Source organism: Petromyzon marinus, chromosome 33, assembly GCF_048934315.1.
Source record: "Petromyzon marinus isolate PM22_M1 ecotype Great Lakes invasive population chromosome 33, UKy_Petmar_22M1.pri1.0, whole genome shotgun sequence".
NCBI classification, from domain to species: Eukaryota; Metazoa; Chordata; class Hyperoartia; order Petromyzontiformes; family Petromyzontidae; genus Petromyzon; species Petromyzon marinus.
This window is the reverse complement of record NC_133699.1, coordinates 3,991,921-4,014,526: the sequence shown is the minus strand read 5'-3', so window position 1 is coordinate 4,014,526 and position 22,606 is coordinate 3,991,921. Positions and strand designations below refer to the sequence as shown.

Below are 22,606 nucleotides of genomic sequence, written 5' to 3'. Positions count from 1 at the left end.
AGGCTCGGTTAAACAAAAATGCCGCTGAATTATCCCGCGCGGTATTGGCCCAGGGCACTTGCGTGCACAGCACGTGGTCCCGCTCCAACGCGAAACGTAATGTGCGTCGCAAGTTCTCGCCGGGGAGGTGGAACGACCGGGTCGCGCGCGTTACATCGACTTCCCAGCTCACACCCCGGCAGTCGATCCGCCACAGCATTCTTCCTTGCACAGTCAAGCGTCCATGCAATGATCACGGCGATGACGACGACGACGACGATTTACAAACCCTCCGTGCTGTTCATAATAGAGATTTTTGGGTTAGATCGTGTAAGTTATTAATATGTCGTGTCTCTGGTCGTTGGGGGGTACTGGACAAGCTGCAAAAAATTAGTGCAATTTAACCGTGGGTATTCATCACAGCCTCTCTTCACACACACGGGGGGTGGGGGGGGGGGAGGGCGAGAACGGGGGCGGAGGGGGGGGGGGCGAGAGGCCGAGCAGAATGGACTGCGGACGAAAGCAGATCGGATTGTTACTCATTCGGTTTCGCGTCGAGCATTCTTTTAAAGTTCGTCGAATATTGCGTCGCGTCCCTGTAGCCCCCCCCCCTCCGCCCCCATCCCACTTCGGTGAGTTTTGTATTCACCTCCCCCCCCCCCCGGACCCACTGACAAACCAAAATCGCGCGAATTAATTTTGATCGGCGATTAATTTGAGCCGTAACGGCAATAGTTTAGAGCAACGCCTCAATCACCTCACCTCCGCTCGTTCCTCCACCCCAACAGAGCGGGGTTTGGCGGGTGGCTGTGGTGTCTGTGCCATAGCAAGCTGCATGACCGGTGAACGGCGAGCAGATGTCCTAAAGGACGCGACTTTAGTTTTAACCGCAAATTCAGAGGAACGCACAAAGCCAGAGTGAGAAATGAAGCCCAGTATGTGCTGGTGATGTTAGCCCAGGTTTTGGTGATGTTAGCCCTGGTTGTGGTGATGTTAGCCCTGGTTGTGGTGATGTTAACCCTGGTTGTGGTGATGTTAACCCTGGTTGTGGTGATGTTAACCCTGGTTGTGGTGATGTTAGTCCTGGTTGTGGTGATGTTAACCCTGGTTGTGGTGATGTTAGTCCTGGTTGTGGTGATGTTAACCCTGGTTGTGGTGATGTTAGTCCTGGTTGTGGTGATGTTAGCCCTGGTTGTGGTGAGGTTAGTCCTGGTTGTGGTGATGTTAACCCTGGTTGTGGTGATGTCAGCCCTGGTTGTGGTGATGTTAGCCCTGGTTGTGGTGATGTTAGCCTTGGTTGTGGTGATGTTAGCCCAGGTTGTGGTGATGTTAGTCCTGGTTGTGGTGATGTTAACCCTGGTTGTGGTGATGTTAGTCCTGGTTGTGGTGATGTTAGCCCTAATTGTGGTGATGTTAGCCCTGGTTGTGGTGATGTTAGTCCTGGTTGTGGTGATGTTAGTCCTGGTTGTGGTGATGTTAGCCCAGGTTGTGGTGATGTTAGCCCTGGTTGTGGTGATGTTAGCCCAGGTTGTGGTGATGTTAGCTTTGGTTGTGGTGATGTTAGTCCTGGTTGGGGTGATGTTAGCCCTGGTTGTGGTGATGTTAGTCCTGGTTGTGGTGATGTTAGCCCAGGTTGTGGTGATGTTAGCCTTGGTTGTGGTGATGTTAGCCCAGGTTGTGGTGATGTTACTCCTGGTTGTGGTGATGTTAGTCCTGGTTGTGGTGATGTTAGTCCTGGTTGTGGTGATGTTAACCCTGGTTGTGGTGATGTTAGTCCTGGTTGTGGTGATGTTAACCCTGGTTGTGGTGATGTTAGTCCTGGTTGTGGTGATGTTAGCCCTGGCTGTGGTGATGTTAGCCCTGGTTGTGGTGATGTTAGTCCAGGTTGTGGTGATGTTAGCCCTGGTTGTAGTGATGTTAGCCCTGGTTGTGGTGATGTTAGCCTTGGTTGTGGTGATGTTAGCCCAGGTTGTGGTGATGTTAGTCCTGGTTGTGGTGATGTTAACCCTGGTTGTGGTGATGTTAGTCCTGGTTGTGGTGATGTTAGCCCTAATTGTGGTGATGTTAGCCCTGGTTGTGGTGATGTTAGTCCTGGTTGTGGTGATGTTAGTCCTGGTTGTGGTGATGTTAGCCCAGGTTGTGGTGATGTTAGCCCTGGTTGTGGTGATGTTAGCCCAGGTTGTGGTGATGTTAGCTTTGGTTGTGGTGATGTTAGTCCTGGTTGGGGTGATGTTAGCCCTGGTTGTGGTGATGTTAGTCCTGGTTGTGGTGATGTTAGCCCAGGTTGTGGTGATGTTAGCTTTGGTTGTGGTGATGTTAGTCCTGGTTGGGGTGATGTTAGCCCTGGTTGTGGTGATGTTAGCCTTGGTTGTGGTGATGTTAGCCCAGGTTGTGGTGATGTTACTCCTGGTTGTGGTGATGTTAGTCCTGGTTGTGGTGATGTTAGTCCTGGTTGTGGTGATGTTAACCCTGGTTGTGGTGATGTTAGTCCTGGTTGGGGTGATGTTAGCCCAGGTTGTGGTGATGTTACTCCTGGTTGTGGTGATGTTAGCCCTGGTTGTGGTGATGTTAGCCCTGGTTGTGATGTTGTTAGCCCAGATCGTGATGTTATCCATCCCGTCTGCCCCCCCCCCCCCAGCCCTGCCAGCCGGTGCAAAAAGCCACCCCACGCCTGGTGTGAGTTGGGGGCCCCTTCTGAGTATTTGGAACTGAACGCCTCCTGCCACACCTCCCCGTTTCAACCACCCCCCAACGTGCCCCTCCCCCCTTACCCACGTGACCCCACCCATCCCCCTTTAACCCCGAGGGCAAGAATTAATTTTGCACTCGCGAGGAGGCACTGACAGTTTTTGAAATTTGACGAAGCCGCCCGTGCTTACGGTGGTTATTATTAGCGACGTTTGTAGTGCTCGGCGCTGCTGCTGTTTAAGTTGAGTTTGGTATTTAAGTGGGGATGAGCATTTGTTATTCCCGTAATAATGTTTAGTTCACCAGTTGATAAATTTTTTTCCGTGAACATTTTACAACGGTCCCGTGCAATTTAACCTCATACTGCAGTCAGCATCACTGACTGGCGATGATGATTATGATGAGCCCATTGCAATCATGATTCTCCTCCTTTAAATGGAGAATCGCTTTCTCTCTCGATGCAATCAATATCATCGTCATCGTCAACCATGTACTATCGACTGCTGGGAAAAAGGCCCCCTTTGCCCCTCCTCCCCAGGCCATCGCCATCTCTCACAGTTTGTGCGACGCCACAATCCTTCCGGCCCCTTGCCACACGAGTATTGTTTCTATAATTATTGCGACACTGGTCTCTACCGCAGTGCAGACGTGGAATGTTTAACTCGCTGGCTCGGTGGGTGCAGTGGAGGTGAGGTTGGGTGGGTGGTTGGGTGGGTGGATGGGTGGTTGGGTGGTTGGGTGGGTGATTGAGTGGGTGGGTGGTTGGTTGATTTTGTGGGTGGGTGGTTGGGTGGGTGGGTGGTTGGTTGGTTTTGTGGGTGGTTGGTTAGGTGGGTGGGTGGTTGGGTGGGTGGGTGATTGAGTGGGTGAGTGGTTAGGTGGGTGGAGGGTTGGGTGGGTGGTTGGGTAGGTGATTGGGTGGGTGGTTGGGTGGATGGTTGAATGGGTGGGTGGTTAGGTGGGTGGGGGGTTGGGTGGGTGTTTGGGTGGGTGGTTGGGTGGGTGGTTGGATGGGTGGGTGGTTGGATGGGTGAGTGGTTAGGTGGGTGGGGGGTTGGGTGGGTGGTTGGGTGGGTGGGTGGTTGGGTGGGTGATTGAGTGGGTGAGTGGTTGAGTGGGTGGTTGGGTGGGTAAGTGGTTAGGTGGGTGGGTTGTTGGATGGGTGATTGAGTGGGTGGAGGATTGGGTGGGTGGTTGGGTGGGTAGTTGGGTGGGTGTGTGGTTGGGTGGGTGTGTGGTTGGGTGGTTGGGTGGGTGAGTGGTTGGGTGGGTGGTTGGGTGGGTGGTTGGGTGGGTGGGTGGTTGGTTGGGTGGGTGGGTGGTTGGGTGGGTGATTGAGTGGGTGGGTGGGTGGGTGGTTGGGTTTGTGGGTGGGGATAGAGGGGGTAGCAAGGAGTGACACAGTCAATGTTCAACAAACGTTAATACAATCTAGGAGGAGGGTGGAGCTCCCCGACAGCGCCCACCCCGACCCTCCTCCCGCTGACGCTACGCAGCCGATGGAGCCTCGCTCCGTTCATTTAAAAAACCCACCATGGAATAATTTCTGCTGGGGTCTGTTGTTTGTGTCAGCCGCATAACACCGCCCCCCCCCCCTCCACGGCAAATCGGGGCGACCGCCCCGGGCCCCGCGCTCTGGGGGGAGGCCCCCCGCGCTTCGACATCACGGTGTCTGATGTAATACTTCTGATTTAGTTTGAAGGCGTCGGGGGGGGGGGTTGGGGGGAAGGTTTTCCCCGGAGCCCCCACACCCCCTATGGACGGCCCCTTGCCTACAGCATACCTCCATACCTCCATACCTCCATACCTCCATACCTATATACCTATATACCTCTATACCTCCATACCTCCATACCTCCATACCTCTATACCTTTATACCTCCATACCTCTATACCTCTATACCTCCCTACCTCTATACCTCCCTACCTCTATACCTCCCTACCTCTATACCTCCATACCTCCATACCTCCATACCTCTATACCTCCATACCTCCCTACCTCCCGCTAAGGCTGTTAGCTACCAGCCGCGTGCCGCCAACTCCGGTCTACCGGCGAACCCGGGAAATATTCGGCGAAGGAACGGAGCGCTGGCTCGATGGAATGCGCTCACGGAGGGTGTCGTGTGACCGCCCGCTGAACGTTAAGTCATTGCGAGGTACAATTTGTTCTAAAAACATAAACAGAAGCCACCGGTTATATCGGGGTAGGCACCGACACCCTCCCACCACCTCCACCGCCCTGCGTCCATCACAAAGTACTCGGGCCTGTTCTTCCACGTTATTGGATTGGTGTGTGTGCGGGTGTGTGTCGCCAGCAGCGCTTGCCCCAAAAGTCTCTTAAGGCTATACGGGGGTTCTTTGTCTTGTGTGCATGTGGCATGCTCATCAAGTGCGAATTTGTGTTTATCCCTCTGTGTGTGTATCTTCTGTGTGTGTGGGTATCTTACCGGCCTTCATAGGTGCTCACTAACAGCACTTGCCGCTTTCAGTCTGTTAAGGCTATATGGGGGATGTTTGCAATTGGCTTGTGTCGATCTGTGTGGGTGTGTGTCCAATGTGGCAAGTGGTGGGACGGTGGTGAGCGGATTGCTCTGCACACCCGGCGAACAAAGTTCCCTTTCTGTTCATGGCCAACATCAGCGGCAAATATCTGAACCGGTTCTGACCCTCCCCTCAAGTGAGTACCTGCTGCGATGTGTAAACATCGCCACTGGGGAAGACAAAGGGCCGGGAGTGGTGCTGGCCACCCACCCCCACGTGCGCCGTGCCGTCCTTCATAGGTGCTCGCTAACAGCATCTTGCCCCAACAGTCCGTGAAGGCTACGCGGCGGGTCTTTGTCTTTGTCTTGAGATGCGGTGGCATTCAGATCCCATCTCAATACAATTTCTACTGTCGCGTGTCCTTTAAGACGAAGCATGAACCTGGGTTGCAGTCGTCTTCATCGGCCTGAGAGAAATGTGCCCAGCGGTTGAGGGTTGTGTAACAGGAAAGAGCATTCCGTCTCAACGAGGGCATCAGCTGCGTTTGTGGAACAGCAGCAATGACCCCGACTTACGTCTCCCCCTTTAACGTCGTGTTCTTTTTTCCCGCAAACACCTCGACCGCTTGATTATTAACGCCGGGGATAATCCCCGCAACAAGAAGACGACACCGAACGACCTGAAATAACGTAACGTGACAGGTCAAGGAGCGTAATCCGTCATGGGAACTCCGGTCATCCTCACAGCGGCGGCTTTTGGCTGGCCATGGAACAAAGGCGGTCACCGCGGTGCGCGCTTTCGCATTCCCTTCTGCGGCCGTCTGGAACGCTCTTCCTTCCAATATTAGGAAGCCACTGGAGCTGTGCACTTTTAAATCGTCTAGATTAAAAACTCGTTTCGTTAAAACTGATCTTTGTGTTTAGTTTGTTGTCCTTTCCCCGGGCCTCCGGTTAGCGCGGTTTGCTACCTACGGTGCGAAAAGAAGTTCAACGTGCATCTTTACATTACTGCTGTCGACCGCTTACGGAGCCACCTATCTATCCCCTTGGGACCTCGTGTCCCCAAATGAGACGCATTATACGCGTCTATCCCCTTAGTATCCCCTCGTGTGCTCCCCTTTCCACCCTGGTCTTCATGATGGCTGATGGCCACGTGTGGTGGACCCAGAGCTGCCGGGCCTCGTTATCGCACCAGCATCAGCAGTTGGTGACAAACATGAATGGGACATTAAAGACGAGCTACAGCGGTGCGATTTGTTGGCCGTGCAACCCAAGCTGAGGCCCGTCGAGTAAACCACCGTGGTCTGCGCTCCTTCGATGTTGGAGGAACAGCAAAACGACACCAACTCTCTCTCTCTCGCCTAAAGCCCTCCCGTGGCTCGCAGAGCTCGACATTGGCAATTGGCGCCTGCACGTATTTCCATCACACCCAAGAAAATAAAATTGCAGTGTCTTCGAGTGCGTGTGCCGTACGTGGCTGCTGGCCCACCCACCCCCTCGTGTGCCACCGTGCCGGCCTTCATAGGTGCCACTCGCTAGCAGCACTTGCCCCAACAGCCTATCAAGGCTCTACTGGAGGATCTTTGCCTTTGTGCCGTACGTCAATTTGTGCGCGCGCATATATGTTGGGCGCGTGCGTGAGCGTTCCACAATCGGCGTGTATATACAAAGCAGATCGCTTGCGTGAGTGCGTGTGCGCGCGAATGTGCCTACCGTGTGTCCGTTTGCGCGCGCGCGCGTTCCACAATAAGCGCGTGTATACAAACTCCCTCGACTTCCTTTGCACGAAAACGCAAAAGAGCGCAGCAGCAGCAGCAGCAGCAACAACAAAAAAACCCGGGGGCCCCCAACTGATTAGCGCTTCCGGACCGAAGGCAGATCGTGGCGCCAAAGAGGAGTCCGTGGACGGCAGCCAGTCGTCTCCGGCCGCCGCCGCTGACGACCAACCACGACGCACGGGGGCACCCCCCCCTGCACAACCGCCCGCCCGCCCGACCGCCACCACAACGTTCCCCTCGTTCCAGTTTTCTCCATCGCACGCTCGCCACTCGCCCGCCACCATCCGCAGCGCCACCCCCCCTCCCCCCTCCCACTCCATCCTGCCGCCGACCCCTGTTTGTTTAGCCTTGCTGTGTTGTTCCGTAGAAAATTCCACTTAATTGCCAAACCAAAAAAATAACTGCGCGGCCTCCACTTAGGGTAGCCAAGTCACAAGCGGCGACAACGACACCACCAGCAACAGCAACAACAGCAACAGCGTCACCACGGTGCCTTGCCAATGACCACAGTCACCCAGAATTCACCTGATCTTCATAGTTCTCCAAAAGCTCAGCAAGGGCTTGAGCCTGGATAGTGCTTGGATTGGCAAAATCAGCACCATGCAGTACGTACGGTGCGAAGGAGAGCTCATAACTATGGAGCCTTCTTGCCAGTATCAAGACGATTACACCTTTTTGTCAGTGAGTTCAACGTACACGCGCTGAACGTCAGGCTGTTCACTTATGGTCGAGGCGTTTGAGCTACCGGAGTCTTCGGGTTGGACGACGCACCCCAAACTTGTGCACCGGGGCCAGCAAAGTTATTCAAATCTGGTTTCACACACAAGACAAAAGACAAAGATCCCCTGCATAGCCTTAACGGACTGTTGGGGCAAGTGCTGTTAGCGAGCGCCTATGAAGGCTGGAACGGTACATGAAGGGGTGCATAGGCAGCACCACGCCCGGCCGCCTTTGTCTCCCCAATGGCGATGCTTACACACCGCACCACTGAGACTGAGTTGACCTAGGGGAGGCCCAGAACCGGTTCAGATAATCGTCACTGGAGTTGGCCGTGAACGGGAATCGAACTCGGGTTTCCGAATTTGTAGCGCAGTAGCGCGCTAAACGCTGCGCTACCACTCCCAACGGTCTCGCACACACGCGCACGCAATCGCCTACCGGATTATAAGACACATTCCCCAACTTTTGCTTTCGAATACATGGGGGAAAAGTGCGTCTGATGACCCAGGGAATATGGTCTGTCGTGGGCTACGGAGGGCAGCGCAGGCATGATAGATGGCGGTTGGGAATTGAACGCGAGTTGCCGATTTTCTAGCGAGTGCACTAAAAATTGCACCACCTCTTTTACAAAGTGTGTCATACAGGTAAAAAAATAAATGAACAACAATCATTTAGACCCTTCATCAATCCACTGCTGGATGGAGGCTTCCCCGTGCGTGCGTTGCTTGTTGTGGTTGATTGGACTGAGTGACCCTGCAGACTGTTTTATCGTTGAAAGTTAAAGATCCCGTGACGTCAATCCGGCATCACGGTCCAAATCGGCGATATGGCCCGCGTCCGTCTGTCGCTTCCCATCGCACAGGTGATTTAATTTGCTGAAGCCACATTTTAACCTTGCCTGCCCGCCTCTCGTGTGAAACCACTGCCGACTATAATCCCGTCTGTGAAACGCAGCACCTTCGCAAACAAACAAACTAAAACGGCCCTTGCGCTACGTGAATGGCGCTGCGGATATATCCGACGAGCGCTCGAGGTTTGACTCGACCTGAGCCTGCACGAAGCGAAGGAGAAGCGTCACAGCAGCGCGGATGGCCAGAGGAAGGAGATTCCAGATGTACGGTTTACAGGTGGGAGCGAGGAGGGGGATAACCGAACGTTGACCGGACGTTCACAACCCCCGTCGTCTGCGTGTTTCTCCCAAACAGGGCTGTCCCGGTGCGACGCGGCGGCTGCTGCAGCGGCGGTGGAGGAGGTGGAAGAGGACCACGCTGGCGAATCCGGCAGCTCCCTGGACGCCCTCACCCTGAGGGCCCTCGAGGGCTTCGTGATGGTGCTGTCGAGCGAAGGCGACATGACCTACCTGTCCGACAACGTCGGCAAGCACCTGGGACTACCGCAGGTGAGCGTCGGCGTGCCTGCGCGTTGCGCCGTGACGTGCGGCCCTGCCCGGCCCCGGGCGAAGGTTGTGCCAGGTCCACGATCTGCAGTCCGTTTCTCCTGTAACGCGACGGGAGTTGTTGCGTTCCCGAAGAACACCGCGTTGTGGGGGAAAATCGCGGTTGTAATAGATCATTTGTATTCTAGAGGGGTAAAGCACAGTCCACGATAGCACGTGAGATGCTTAACGCATGCCGGTTAAAGACCGAGGAACCGTGGGTGGCATCTAGAAGCATCCAGCAGCATCCCACTGCCTTGTGCGGCGCTTCGCCGAGGCAGCCGTACGACCGCTTATTCCTACTCGCGCTGCGACGTCGATCCGTTCACTCAATCGCGTTATATCCAATTGACATCCGCGCGATGACAAAATGTGTCCCCAAAAACGGTCATCGTGCTCTATCTAATTCGCGTTGTGAGAACTACACGCGGCGTTATAGGAGAGCGGACTGTAGTTGCTCGGTTCGCGTTTAGTGTTTGAGGGACTTTGTTCCAATCCGTTCCGAGGGAGCTCGAGAGCGCGACGACGCTTCGCGTTGCCTCTCCAGTGTCCGCCTGTCGCTTTGTAATGGCGGTCGCAGCACTTCTCACAAAGTTCATCCGCACATTGTTGAGATGTATTACCAATATACATATTCGGCATTGAGTCAAGCAAGCCTGATGAGGAGCTGCGTATCGAAATCGAGAAATATAGAGTTTTGTCGCGCCGATTCAATGTCGCTGATATCGTGTACTCCCAGAAGGCCGTGGGGCCGATGAGTGGTGGAAGAGTTTACATATTTTTTCTTTATGGTTGAGAAGCAGACATTTTGTCTGCCCGTCTATACTTTGTACATCACAAAGTTGTGCGCAAGGCAGCGAGGGAGCCTGCCGTGGTGTGACGGGTTCACTCACTGCACCTGCCGTACAGAGGTCACCGATTCAACTTGACCTCCCGGGAGCGGCAGTACGTACGCTGAACTTCTCTCGCACCGTACGTAGCCAACCACGCCGATCGGAGGTGCGGGGGAAGGACAACAAATTAAACAGAAAAAGCTGTTCGCAAGAAATGAGCTTGTAATCGAGTATGGCGGTGTAGTGCGTGATCGAGAGTGACCGCTCCGAGAGTGATCATGCTAGGCTTGTCCGTGATGCACGCAGGTGGAGATGACGGGGAACAGCATCTTTGAGTTCGTCCACCCGTGTGACCAGGAGGAACTCAGGGAGGTTCTCGCGCAGAAACGCGGTAAGTTCCCCGTCACGCTCCCCTCCGCTCCGCGCCACGCTCAAAGGGTAACCACCCGAAGCTCGGCACGGACAGTTTCAAGAATCCAATGTTTGGTGAGCTAGGACTCACATTGAAAGAAGGGATTGTGAATTTCCGCTTTACACTTCGCCGACCGCAGGGATGAATAACGGCCGTCGAATTGAATAAGTTCCCGGGATACGCTGTTAAACCGACTCTGGCGACCGTGTCACCGAAAAGACACCGCTGATGGAGGCCCCGGGGAGGCCGCACCTCATTCGTTAGCCATGTCTCAAGAACCCTCGCAGGGAGGTGTGGTGCTCAGAGGTGAAGGCGGCGGTGATGAGTGGAAATCGGATGGATCGAGGAGACTTGAGCCACGGACCTGCCATTGCCTTTGAGAGAAGGACAGAATCGAAGGAAGCCAATTCATTCTCAAGTACATGTTCTCCAATCAGCCCGACGGTTCAAAAAGGTGATTTTTATTCACAAAACCAACGCGGCCTTCGGCGAGCATCGCAGCACACGATTTGCGGTAAGTGAAATGAATCCGCGCAAAATCGTCGCCGGATGGTGGTGATGGTGCCTCTAAAAGCGACGGCGCGTACAATTATATTTTATTTTATTTCTCGCGCAATTCCTTTAGCCCGTGACGAACCGAAGGTCACCACTCTCCCTGCAACGCTGGAATAATTAATGTGTGAGTGCAAATACAAAGATCCTCCGCATAGCCTTAATAGACTTTAGGGGCAAGTGCTGTTAGCGAGCACCTTTGAAGGCCGGCACGGCACACGAGGGGGTGGGTGGTCAACACCACGCCCGGCCGACTTTGTCTCCCTCGTGGCGATGTTTACACACCGCACCAGGTACTCATTTGAGGCTGAGTCGACCTAGGGGAGGCCAGGACCGGTTCAGATAATCGTCACTGCTGTTGGCCGTGAACGGGAATCGAACCCGGGTTTGTCGGGTTCGTAGCGCAGCGTAGCGCTAACCGCTCCACTACTGTGTGAGCACACACACACACTCACATGCTGGTGCGTGTGAGCACACACTCACATGCTCGTGCGTGTGAGCACACACACACTCACATGCTCGTGCGTGTGAGCACACACACACATGCTCGTGCGTGTGAGCACACACACACACGCACATGCTCGTGCTTGTGAGCGCACACACACACACTCGTGCGTGTGAGCACACACACACACACTCACACACACACGCGCGTGCCTGACCCTGTGGACCTTGGGGTCCGCTTGGCAGGGGCGATGCGAAACGAAAACCACGAAATGAGGGCGGGCAGGGGAGACCCACACACGCAGAAAGAGGAGACTCCCCGCAGGGAGGCGAGTCGACGTTCAAGAGGCAACGGGGCGCTGAAACTCGGCGTGTGCTTCACGAGCTTGGCTTTCACGATTTAAGAATATTCCGATGCGTTGTTGTTATATATTTATTTATTTCCCCCCGCGCGCGCGCGCACGGACGGCCGCTTCACTGCGGCCCCGCGACCGCGGTAATTGACGCGGTTGCCTGGCGACGGGACGCAGACGTTGTCAAGGTGACGGCGCTGTTGCCATGGCGACAAGCCAAACCTGTTGATGTAGCATTGAACAAAAACAACACGTGAGGCTGTTTACTTAGCGGCGGGGGGGTTATTTTTAACACGTGCGATTGTTGTACCGTCTCACCCGCAATGAAATTGCGTCGAATGTTAACGCCACTGACGACCGGCTTGTTGTTTTACACCGTATTGATTTTTATATACCCGCGCGGCGTGTGCCGTGCGTTTGTTGCTCCTGTGTACGAGACGTGAATTGTTTTTTTAATGAACGTCGTCGTCTTCGTTATCGTCGTCTTCTTCTTCATCATCATCGTCATCATCGGCTACAGCAGTCAGCAGCAGTGACTCTGGTCACACGCGTCCGCCGTCAGCGTCATCGTCGGAAGTCGCAGCAGCGAGACGGCTAACTTTGTGTGTTTTTTTAATTTTGTCACTTTATTTCTCCCCTCAAATCTCGAACAATGAAAGTTCTCTGTAATGAGGTCCGTTTGTGTAACATCTTGCACACCGGGCCGCCGCTGACTACATCATTGTTTACCCGGTTTATCGTTTTGTTTTTCCGCCGCTGTCACAACGACGACGGTGAGAGCGGTCGATGCGTCGTCGTGACGCGTGCGGCGAATTACAACAGCTGCCCCCCACCCCCCTGCCCCCCACCCTGCCCCCCACCCCCACGCCCCCCTCCACCCCCACGCCCCCCTCCACCCCCACCCCCCTGCTCCCCACCCACCCCTACCCACCCCCACCCCCTGCCCCCCTCCACCCCCCTTCACCCCACCCCCTGCCCCCCACCCTGCCCCCCTCCACCCCAGCCCCCCTCTCTGGCAACAAAACTGAAACCTTTTTACAAGAATTCATGTCTGCATTAACCACAATACCTGCAGTCAAACTGCAACAACAAAACAACACTATGATATTATATGATGCATTGTCCTTGAAACTGAATGGTCCACACCAAGGGACGGCTTTCTTTTGAGCCTCGACCCAATTGGTGCTCGACCAGATGACGCCAAAAGGCGTACAGCTCAAAGACAATGCCACTATCAAAGTAATGAGGGCTCGGGGTGAGCATCTACATCATTAGACCTCCTTTGCCAATACCGAAATGTAATAACAGGGTTTTTCACCTTTTTTCTGCCATCATAGCAGGTATCACCAGTCAGTATCCACTGCTGTAATCATAGCAGGTATCACCAGTCAGTATGCACTGCTGTAATCATAGCACGTACCACCACAGTATGCACTGCTGTAATGAAAGCAGGTTCCACCACATTATGCACTGCTGTAATCATAGCAGGTACCACAACGGTCAGCATGCGCTGCTGTGCAGGTACCACCAAAGTCGGTATGCACTGCTGTAATCATAGCAGGTGCCACCACTGTCAGTATGCACTGCTGTAGTGATAGCAGGTACCACCTCAGTCGGTATGTACTGCTGTAGTGATAATAGATACTGCTATCGAGTTGGTAGATACTAAAAGTCAGTATATACCACTACAGTCAGTCAATACTGCTACAGTCAGTATATACTACTATACAATCAGTACATACTACTACTACTACGGTGAGTAGCTACTAGAGTCAGTAGATACTACTATAGAGTGATTAGATACTGCTATAGAGTTAGTAGTTACTACTATAGTCAGTGGATACTACTATAGAGTCAGCAGTTACTACTATACAGTTAGTCGTTACTACTATAGAGTCGGTAGATGCTACTGTAGGTCCAGTAAATACTATGGTCAGTAGTTACTACAGTCACTAAAGACTACTAAACAGTCAGTAGCTAAATTTTGATTTAAAGCTTTCGTGACTGCAGTAATTCATATTCTTAGCTCTTTCGGTAAAGTCACGTTGAAGGGAAACAATAAAATAATAAACTATATATAAAAACAATAAAAAATATTCTCACGACGTTTCGACCATAACACAAACGGTCGTCATCAGGTGTGTCGGTATGCATTAATTTATTTTTAAACGGTGTATTTATTTATTTATAATAAAAAAAAACGTCAGCGCCACGCGCAGCGATTTGGCAGTTTATTTAGAAGGACTAGTCCATCTATGTTCTGAAAAGAGGAGGGGGGGGGAGACGAAAAATTTTATGTATGCTGTCTGAAAGCCACCGTAAGCGTGAAAAATCAATTAAGACACGAAATGGTTTATCAAATCCTTCCAATGATTGCTAAGCCAGAATCCATCTTCTCGGTTGAAATTATCTCTGTGCTTGTATATGTGGATAGCCTCATGAACGAATCTCTCATGGTAGCCAGATGGCTTACAAAGAACCTCTGTCTTGGAAAAGTCAATGTCATGTGAGCCTACTGAATTATAACAATGATCTGCCACGGCCGAGGTGTTGGTCCTACCGTGTTTCAGTAGATACTACTGTACAGTCAGTAGATACAACTACAGAGTCACTAGATACTACTTACTCTGCTGTAACGTGTGTAGGTATATATACCTACGTGGGGGTAAATATATTTTTTGAGGTGGAGGGGGGGTCGACAATTTTTGGAAAGCTTTTACATCAACTATTTACCCCACACTTTATATAACTTTTTCGACTTTTGCAAGCCTCTTATAATTTTGTTGGTGGAGAAATGGACAAACGGCCCACCGGGCTTTCACAATAGCTTAGTATCTGTGTATGCATATGTAAGGTTTTTAAGAGAAGTTTTGAAATATATTTTTCACCCGGGCAACGCCGGGTACTTCCCACTAGTAATATATATAAACAATGACATTCAAAGAATGACACTGCATAAATATAACCCAACACCCCGGGCTAACACGACATAGCCTTGATTTATTTAGACAGTTTCACCTTTTTTGTTAAGATCTTTGCTTCCCACCCCCCTTACCCCCCAATTACATTCCAGTAATGCCGTGAGCATCGTGAAACGAGATGATGCAACGTTAATGCAGAAATCTGCAGCCAGCAGTGGATCACCTTGTGTCATATAGCAGCACTGGAAAGATAGCATCAGCAGGACTACATCTGAAATCGATTTGAAGGACCGCGCCCCACAGAGAGTTCATCACGTGCAAAACAAACTCGGTTGTTTCTTTTTTTTCTTTAATATTTCACACAGATGGTTCCACCTTGTGTGTGTTTGTATATAATAGCAGCTAGAAGCATAACGAGAGCACGCGCGCCGTATGGCGAGGTGCGTAGGTTGTCGCTCACAGCACAGGGGACATTAGCGGCGACAAAGGAACCGCGTGCTTGGGATTTCATTAAAAGAGGAGCACACATTGATTTACAAAACAAGAGACATCTCATTGACCGTTGAGAGAATGAAGCGGGCTTGTGCCGGACTCGTCATGGCTACGAGGGGAGATGGTGGTGGTCGTTGGCCCAGGCTGGTGACGGAATTGAGTTAGATCGTGTAAATATAAATGCGTCGTTACACCCGCCAACACCCGACGCAGCCAATTAGCAAGGTTTGTCACGTAAACAAAACGTGCCCATTAGTTACTAGTTCAGCACACCGGTGTGTCGGAGAGTAAACCCACAACATTTACAATTAGAGTACTGTGACGCTTCGCCGGTTATTACAAGCAGCCTCATCAGGCCATTTGCCAGAATTGCCCACGACTCCTTCGTCAACGAACACTGCCAGGTGTCCAAGTGTGTCCGGAAGCACGCACGCCCGGCCTGTTCCCTCCGCCGCCGCGCTGACCCTGATGCGAGGGCCTGGGGCAGCCGCGATGTGGCCGTGAAGGGCGTCGAGAACCGTCGAGAGGGCGCATTCGGTCGAGGATCGGAGCAGCGAGGAGTCGTCGTCGGAGTGAACGTGAAACGGAATCCCCGGCGCCCCCCCCCCCCCCCGGTTGTGTTCTGTGTCGACCGTTTGCCACCCCCGCAGGCGCTGCCAGGAAGGGTGCGGACGCTGGCACGGAGAGGGACTTCTTCGTCCGGATGAAGTGCACCATCACCAGCCGCGGCAAAACCGTCAACCTCAAGTCGGCCACGTGGAAGGTAAGGGCGGTCCGGCCCCCCCCCCCCCCGGGCACTGCCGTGGGGTAACGGTGAACCCGCCGCACGGGCGGGAATTCGGAGGTCGCTGGTTTCGTTGTCGCGACGTCGGGGCAGCTGAAACAACGGTGCACACTTCTTAAATCCCCCTCCCCACCTGTCCCCGGCCCCCCTCGCAGCCCCCCCCCCCAGCCCCATTTCATTCTTTCCACCAAGGGCCCATGCCAACCGCACAAACACCACTGGTATGAAGGTCCCTGTTCATCCACGGTAGGCTCCCGCCTAGCGAAATAAATAAGCGGCAGTGAATTACGATGAAATGTAATTGAATTGTCTTCATGAAGGTATCGTGCGTGCGCGGTGGCTGGAAACTCAATCAGTGGTTGCTATCGGGGGGCCTCGGGTAGCCCATCAGCTGTTTCCAATTGGTACTGGGGCAGCAATGAAGTCAGGGTTAGGGTGTGGTTAGAGTTATGGCTGGGATTAGGGTAGGCTTAGGAGCTAGAGTTGAGCTTGGGGTTAGGGATAAAGTTGGGGCTGGGTTTAGCATTCGGGTTGAGTGGCAGAGTTAGGGCTGGAGATAGGGCCAGTGTTAGGCATTAGATTATACGTTGCGTCAGGGTTAGGAATACGGAGTTGTGGTTAGGGATAAGTTTAGGGTTAAGGCAATGATTTAGCTGAGTTAAAGTTTTAGGGCCAGTTTTGGTTTTCGGGTTTTGTTACAGTTGGCTTTAAGGTTTGGCCTTTAGCCTATGGTTAACAGTTGCATTTAGAGTTAGGGGTTAGGGTAGGGTCATCAGTGGGTTTCGGGGTGAAGATTTAGGGCTTACATTCGATTTGATGCACAGCGGCAGGTGCCGGAGTGCGAGTCGTGCTAATTGAGCACGGTCCGCGGTGCGGGCGTTAAAGTTTCAAGGTGAGACTTGGGTTGGGTCTCGGGTTAAAGTTGCCGTTTAGGTTGAGCGTCCAGCGAGCAGGTGTGTCTGTGCGAGCCGCGCTAATTGAGCGCGGCCTGCGGGGCCCTAATGAGATTCTGTCCGGGGCGGCGCACTGCGCTGCAGACGCCAGACCCTCACTAACGCATGCCTGGCTTAGATTAGCGGCGTTCCCCCGCCCTCCCAGGGTCGCCCCGCCCCCCCCCACCTCCTCCTCCATCGTGAGTGGCGATTCTTCTTCCTTGGTGGCGAGACGTTAGCTACCTCGCCTGTTATGTAGGAAGGCGTGGGTTCGATCCTCGCCCTGACGCCTGTTGTATATTCGGAGATATGCGTGTCTCTCTCCTCGTGGTCACGTGGACTTTTCTCTGGGTCCTCTCACGACGTTGCTAACGGTTACCGTGCGACGTCGTGAGTGAGAGGACCCCCGAGAGGGGTCCGTGCCTCTAAGTATCCATCGGGCATTTGGTTTCGGCAAGCCTGGTTGCTGATGAGACACTGCATGTCGAAACCCGTCCAGAGTTTTCGAGCGTTAAACCAATGCTTGCTGAAGAGGTGCATGCCCAGAAGGCCGTGCGGTTAATGGGATGTGTAAAAAATAGATACTTTGACACGTAAAACAAAAAAAAATAATATGCAATTATTTGGAGTGGCAGATATGGGGGAAGGTGCGGGCGTTACGGCTGGTAATTTATTTTTAGCTAAATTGTGTTTAGTTTTCTTCCCTCCTTTCTCCCCCTGGCACCTCCAATGAGCACGGTTGGCTACGCACGGTGCAAAAGAAGTTCAACGTACGTACGTACGTACATACAACGGGGAGCAACGAGAAAATCTGGCAGATTCATTCATTCATTCGTCTGTGCGCGTGCACCACCACGCAGGTCCTGCACTGCACGGGTCACATGCGCGTGTGCGGTGACCCCTCGGGGTCATTCCCGGAGGGGATGGAGCAGCAACAACAACAGCGGCAGCAGCATCAACAACACCAACAGCAGCAGCAGCTTCATCATCATCATCATCATCAGCAGCAGCAGCAGCAACAGGCATCGCCTCGTGCATTCCTTGGAGCGCCGTCGGTGTCCAGGGCGTCGTCCATCCCGGCCGCCAACTGCCTGGTGCTCCTCTGCTCGCCGATCCCGCACCCGGCCAGCATCGAGACGCCGCTCGACAGCCGCACCTTCCTGACGCGCCACGCCATGGACATGAAGTTCACCTACTGCGACGAGAGGTGTGCCCGCTGTGCGCGAGCGTGGTGCGCGCCTGGTGCACGCGTGTTGGTCGTGCAGCGGTTGGCGCGCCGCACGCGCGCCGAGCCCGGCGGCCCGAGTTCGATTCACGCTCGTGGCCACCGACGCCAGTGATGATTATCTGCGCCGGTGCTGGGGCTCTCCCCTTGATCGGCTCAGCCTCACGTGCGTGCCTGGCGCGATTTGTAAACATTAGAACTGGGGGAGACGAAGGCGGCCGGGCGTAGTGCTGGCCACCCAGTTCTAAAGAAAATAAAAGTTCGACCTCCTATCCATCGCCGCCGCGTGGTGTCATCTAGCTTGGTCTCACGATGCGCCAGTCCATTTAGCCGCCATGGCCGACCGCATCTCCCGATCTCTTTTGGTCTCTGGCGGTGGTAGGGGCGGTGGCGGTGGCGTCAGTGGCGGTGGTGGTGGACGAGCCTTGCCGCCGCAGTTTGCGCCGTTGCTGGTCGCAAGTTCGTCGAGCGCCAACGGCGGCGTTGGGTCCACCCGGCCTTTTAGTCTCTGTCCCAGCGTTTGTTGAGTAATTTTAGCGTCACGTCGCCAAACGCTCCCCATTCATCCGGACAACACGCGGGGGTACGGCGAACGACCGGGAGGTCACGGTCAAATATTTAGAGGGGTGTAAGGGTGCGTCGATTAATCATTTAATATCGATCCCTCGCTCTGCAGGTGTCAAATCGCTTGTGTAAGGATTGACTTGCCCCCATCCGTTTGGGTCGTGTGTAATGGGCTCACACGACCTCTCCGCAGCTGCAAGTGGCCGCCAGCACCGCTGCTGTCGCCGCCGCGTGGCCACGGCAACGGCGTTCAGAAACCAGTCAGAGATTTTTTAAAGTTTTTAACTGAATTGCCACCCTGAATTGTGGCAATTTGTCAGGACGGAGAGGTGGGGTGAAGACGGGGGGGGGGGGGGGGGGTGGTAAGGGCGAGTGATTACCGAAATCTATTTTGAGCTCCCCCCCCCCTTACCCCCCTCCTCTTTACGAGTCAGCGCTGACCAGCATAGGGAAGTATGGTCATATAGCCCCGATGTTCGATGCGGTGTGTGCAGAGCCCTTCATCCAGCGGTGGATTGACGGAGGGCTGAAGGAAGGAAATCGATTGTTCAGGGAACGGTGAGACCAGCTAGTGCTGGGTGGATCACTACATCGCAGAGATCTTGAGAGGTGGCGACGGCTTAGGCAGGAGGCCTTCATCCAGCAGTGTATTGATCATGGCTGACGATGATGACGTTGAGATGCAAACAAAGATTTAATGACATCTTAATGAAAAGAACGTTTGAAAATTATTCTCAGATGACTCTGTGATGTGTCTTTTTTTCCAATACAGCTTCAGCCACTGTCCTGTCTCAATGACAAAGGCGCAGGTCATGCCTCTGTGTTTTTTTAATTTACTTTCAGAAACCGATCCGAACATCAAATATGCATTTCAAAGGTCTATCCACAATGCAAACACAAAATAAAACCATCCGTGACTAAAATTTGCTAAGTGTATTACAAAGCAGCAGGCGCCATCGAGAGCCTCTCTCCCGGGCTATGCTTACCGCCGTCAGCAGCAGCCATGACCTATCCACTGCTGGACAAAGGCCTTCCCCAAAGGCCATATCTCGCCGTCCCACGATGCAGCAGTCCACCCGGCAGTGTAGGCGCGAGCCGATGTCGTGGCTCCGTCTCCTGGGGGCACGTCCACCGCGGAGATGGAGCCACGACGCCTCGTCCGGCTGACCGCTCCTTCGTCTCTCTCGGCCATTACCCCCCCCCTTCCCGCCCCCCCCCCTCTATTTTTTTCTTTGGAGTGCCACGGTGGCTAGGAGATGTTACCTCCCTTGCCTGGTATGAAAGAAGTTCAACGTACGGACTTACAACGGGGAGCAACAAGAAAATCTCTCAGATTCATTTATTCGTCTGCGCGCTTGGAGTTTCCGTGTTCTCCCCATTTTTGCTGTCCCGCACTTCCCGATTAGCACGGTTGGCTCCATACGGTGTGTGAAAGCAGTTCATCATAAATATGTGGCGGTCGCGCGGATTTTTTCCGTGTCCTCTGGGTTTTTCCCTCCACATTTGGAATCAACGTGCGTTTCAAAGTATTCGGCTGATATACATTTCCACGCGATAAGCCACGTAGTTGAGCTATCATTTGTGGCCAGGTCCCTGAGCTATCATTTGTGGCGAGGTCGCTACTCAAAAAGAGCCGTGTAGCTCAGTGGGCCTTATCTGGTAAAATATAAAATAATAGTTCGTTAATAGTATAGCGGTCAATGCGATGTCTGTCGCTCGCACACGGGTTGAACTTAAACAGAACACGAATCCTTGCAACTGGCGTCGCCCCACGCAATTCTCACATCGTTTGACGGGAGCAAATATCCGGTGCGGGTTTCCCTCGCTGTATGCGGGTTCGCTCGGTGCGATTCCGCGTGCCGTGTACCTCGAAAATCTCCATGTTGTGCGATTTTAATTCATTCAGATGCGGCTATGCGGTCGGACGTGGGACAACGTTCGTATACTGTGTGTACCGTACGCACCGCTCGGCAGGCAGCTGTCTCTCGTGCGCTGCATTGTGGGTCGGGTGATTGTGCGGTCCATGCTATGCTTTGTGCACCCCGTTTTTTGGAATGCATCTACTACTGCGTAGAGCGGGTTGTCCCTTGCCTTGACCAGGCCGCACTGTGTCTTGAATTCACAACCGGAACCGCATTCAGTACAACACGATTTGCTGTCGTGCGGTGCTTTTATTCTCCCATCTCGGCGCGCCTATGGCCCCCGGGGTGTCCTCGTGCAGTTGCAGCAGCGTGGAGCTAAACGTTGGAATAGTCACAGCCACTCGTGTGTACGTGTGTGTACGTGTGTGTGTGTGTGTCTGTACATGTGTGTGTGTCTGTACATGTGTGTGTGTCTGTACATGTGTTGCATGCGTGGTGTGGGGAGCGTTAGTGTAGCAGTTAGCGAGCTGCGCTACGAACCCGGCGGTCTGGGTTCGATTCCCGCTCACGGCTAATAACTAGTGATGATTATCTGTACCAGTCCTGGGCCTCAGCTAGGACGACTCAGCCTCAGACGAGGATCTGGTGCAGTTTGTAAAAGCAACGCCACTGGGGAGACAAAGGCGGCCGGGCGCGGTGCTGGCCACCCACCCCACCATCGTGCGCCGTGCCGGCCTTCATAGGCGCCGCTCGCTAACAGCACTTGCCCCAACAGTCTGTTAAGGCTACACGGGGGGGGGGGGATCTTTGTCTTTGTGTGTGTACGTGTGCACGTAGGATAACCGACCTGATTGGGTACCACCCGAAGGAGCTGCTCGGCCGCTCGGTGTACGAGTACTACCACGCGCTCGACACGGAGCGCGTCACCAAGTCCCACCACCACCGTAAGCGCCGCCGAGTCCGCACGGCCACTCGAGGGCCGGGCGCGGAACGATCGCTGCACCGCGCGCGGCACGACCCCGGCACGACCCCGGCTGTGCGTGCGCTCGCGACGGCCCCTTCTAGCAAATCCACTGCTGGATGAGGGCCTCGCCCACGCCGTGCGCGTCACGACAACTATTTCAACTGTGAACTCGACTATTTTTCGTGAGCATCTAAAGGCCCATTGAGCTATTAGCGTCTTATTCAGAAGCGACCTGGCCACAAATGATAGGTCGGCTAAGTGGCTTAGCATCACATGGACATTTATAGCAGCCAAATGCTCTTGAACGCGTGATGTTGATTCTGCATGTGGAGGGACCCCAGAGAAAAATCCACGTGACCACGGGGAGAACAATGTATGTATATATGTTGAACTTCTTTCGCACCATATGTAGCCAACCGTACAAATCGGAGGTGCGGGGAAAGGACAACAAACCAAACACACAAAAGAACACGCAAACTCCAAATATACAGCAGGCGTCAGGGTCGGGGTGGAACCCACGACCTCCTGTATACCAGGCGAGGTAGTTAACATCTCCTAGCCACCGCGATCCCCCCGATTCGTGCTGCGCCGCCCGTGCTGTAGCCGCCGAGTGTGCAGGCGGTGCAACTGCACCGGGGGGGGGAGGGGGGAGGGGAGGCACGGGTGGCCAAAGGAGCCCGAGCAGTGACCTCACAGAACCACAGTACAACAGCGGCTGTTGCTTCACTGCCCTCTGCTGCCGAGTTGGTAGCGCGGTGCCCTCGCGGCCGCCACCTGTGCCAACCTGACGGGCACCGTTGGTGGTCGCCCATCTCAGCGCTGTCCAGGCCCAAGCTTGCTTGGCTTCCCCGATGTCACGAGGTCGGGGTGGCGCGATCCCATTTGATTTGGTCGCCGGCTAAAAATATATACATATATATTTTTTAAAGTGCCTTGACCAAAAAAAAAAAACCGCAATGCGGTGCACGCGGAACACCCTGCCGCTGACTTGGCCGCGGCGATCGAGTCGCGTTTCACTTGCTGGAGTCGGCCTACGTGATGCATTCTTCCCTGTGGCGAGTTTCCTGTCGAGTACAGGAATTCCCACAGTCGGGAGAGACGTGGGCTGCGGTGGGGTGGAGGGGGGCAAAGCTATTGTTTTGGGATTTAGTGTGGGGGGCACCCCCCCCCCATCCCCCCCGTGTGTGC

The 22,606-nt window shown here is 53.8% G+C and overlaps 1 protein-coding gene across 4 annotated transcripts in view; it reads left to right on the top strand.

Annotated features, from left to right (window-relative positions):
* The window catches only part of LOC116948331 (hypoxia-inducible factor 1-alpha-like), a 77,060-nt gene that overhangs the window by 26,161 nt on the left and 28,293 nt on the right, over positions 1 to 22,606 (top strand). For all 4 annotated transcript variants that reach the window (XM_032964898.2, XM_032964896.2, XM_032964897.2 and 1 more), the window contains exons 3-7: positions 8,851 to 9,044; positions 10,220 to 10,304; positions 15,738 to 15,850; positions 17,664 to 18,010; positions 21,292 to 21,398. In XM_032964898.2, coding sequence (XP_032820789.2) covers positions 8,851 to 9,044; positions 10,220 to 10,304; positions 15,738 to 15,850; positions 17,664 to 18,010; positions 21,292 to 21,398 — 846 coding nt within the window. The remainder of the gene's footprint in view (positions 1 to 8,850; positions 9,045 to 10,219; positions 10,305 to 15,737; positions 15,851 to 17,663; positions 18,011 to 21,291; positions 21,399 to 22,606) is intronic.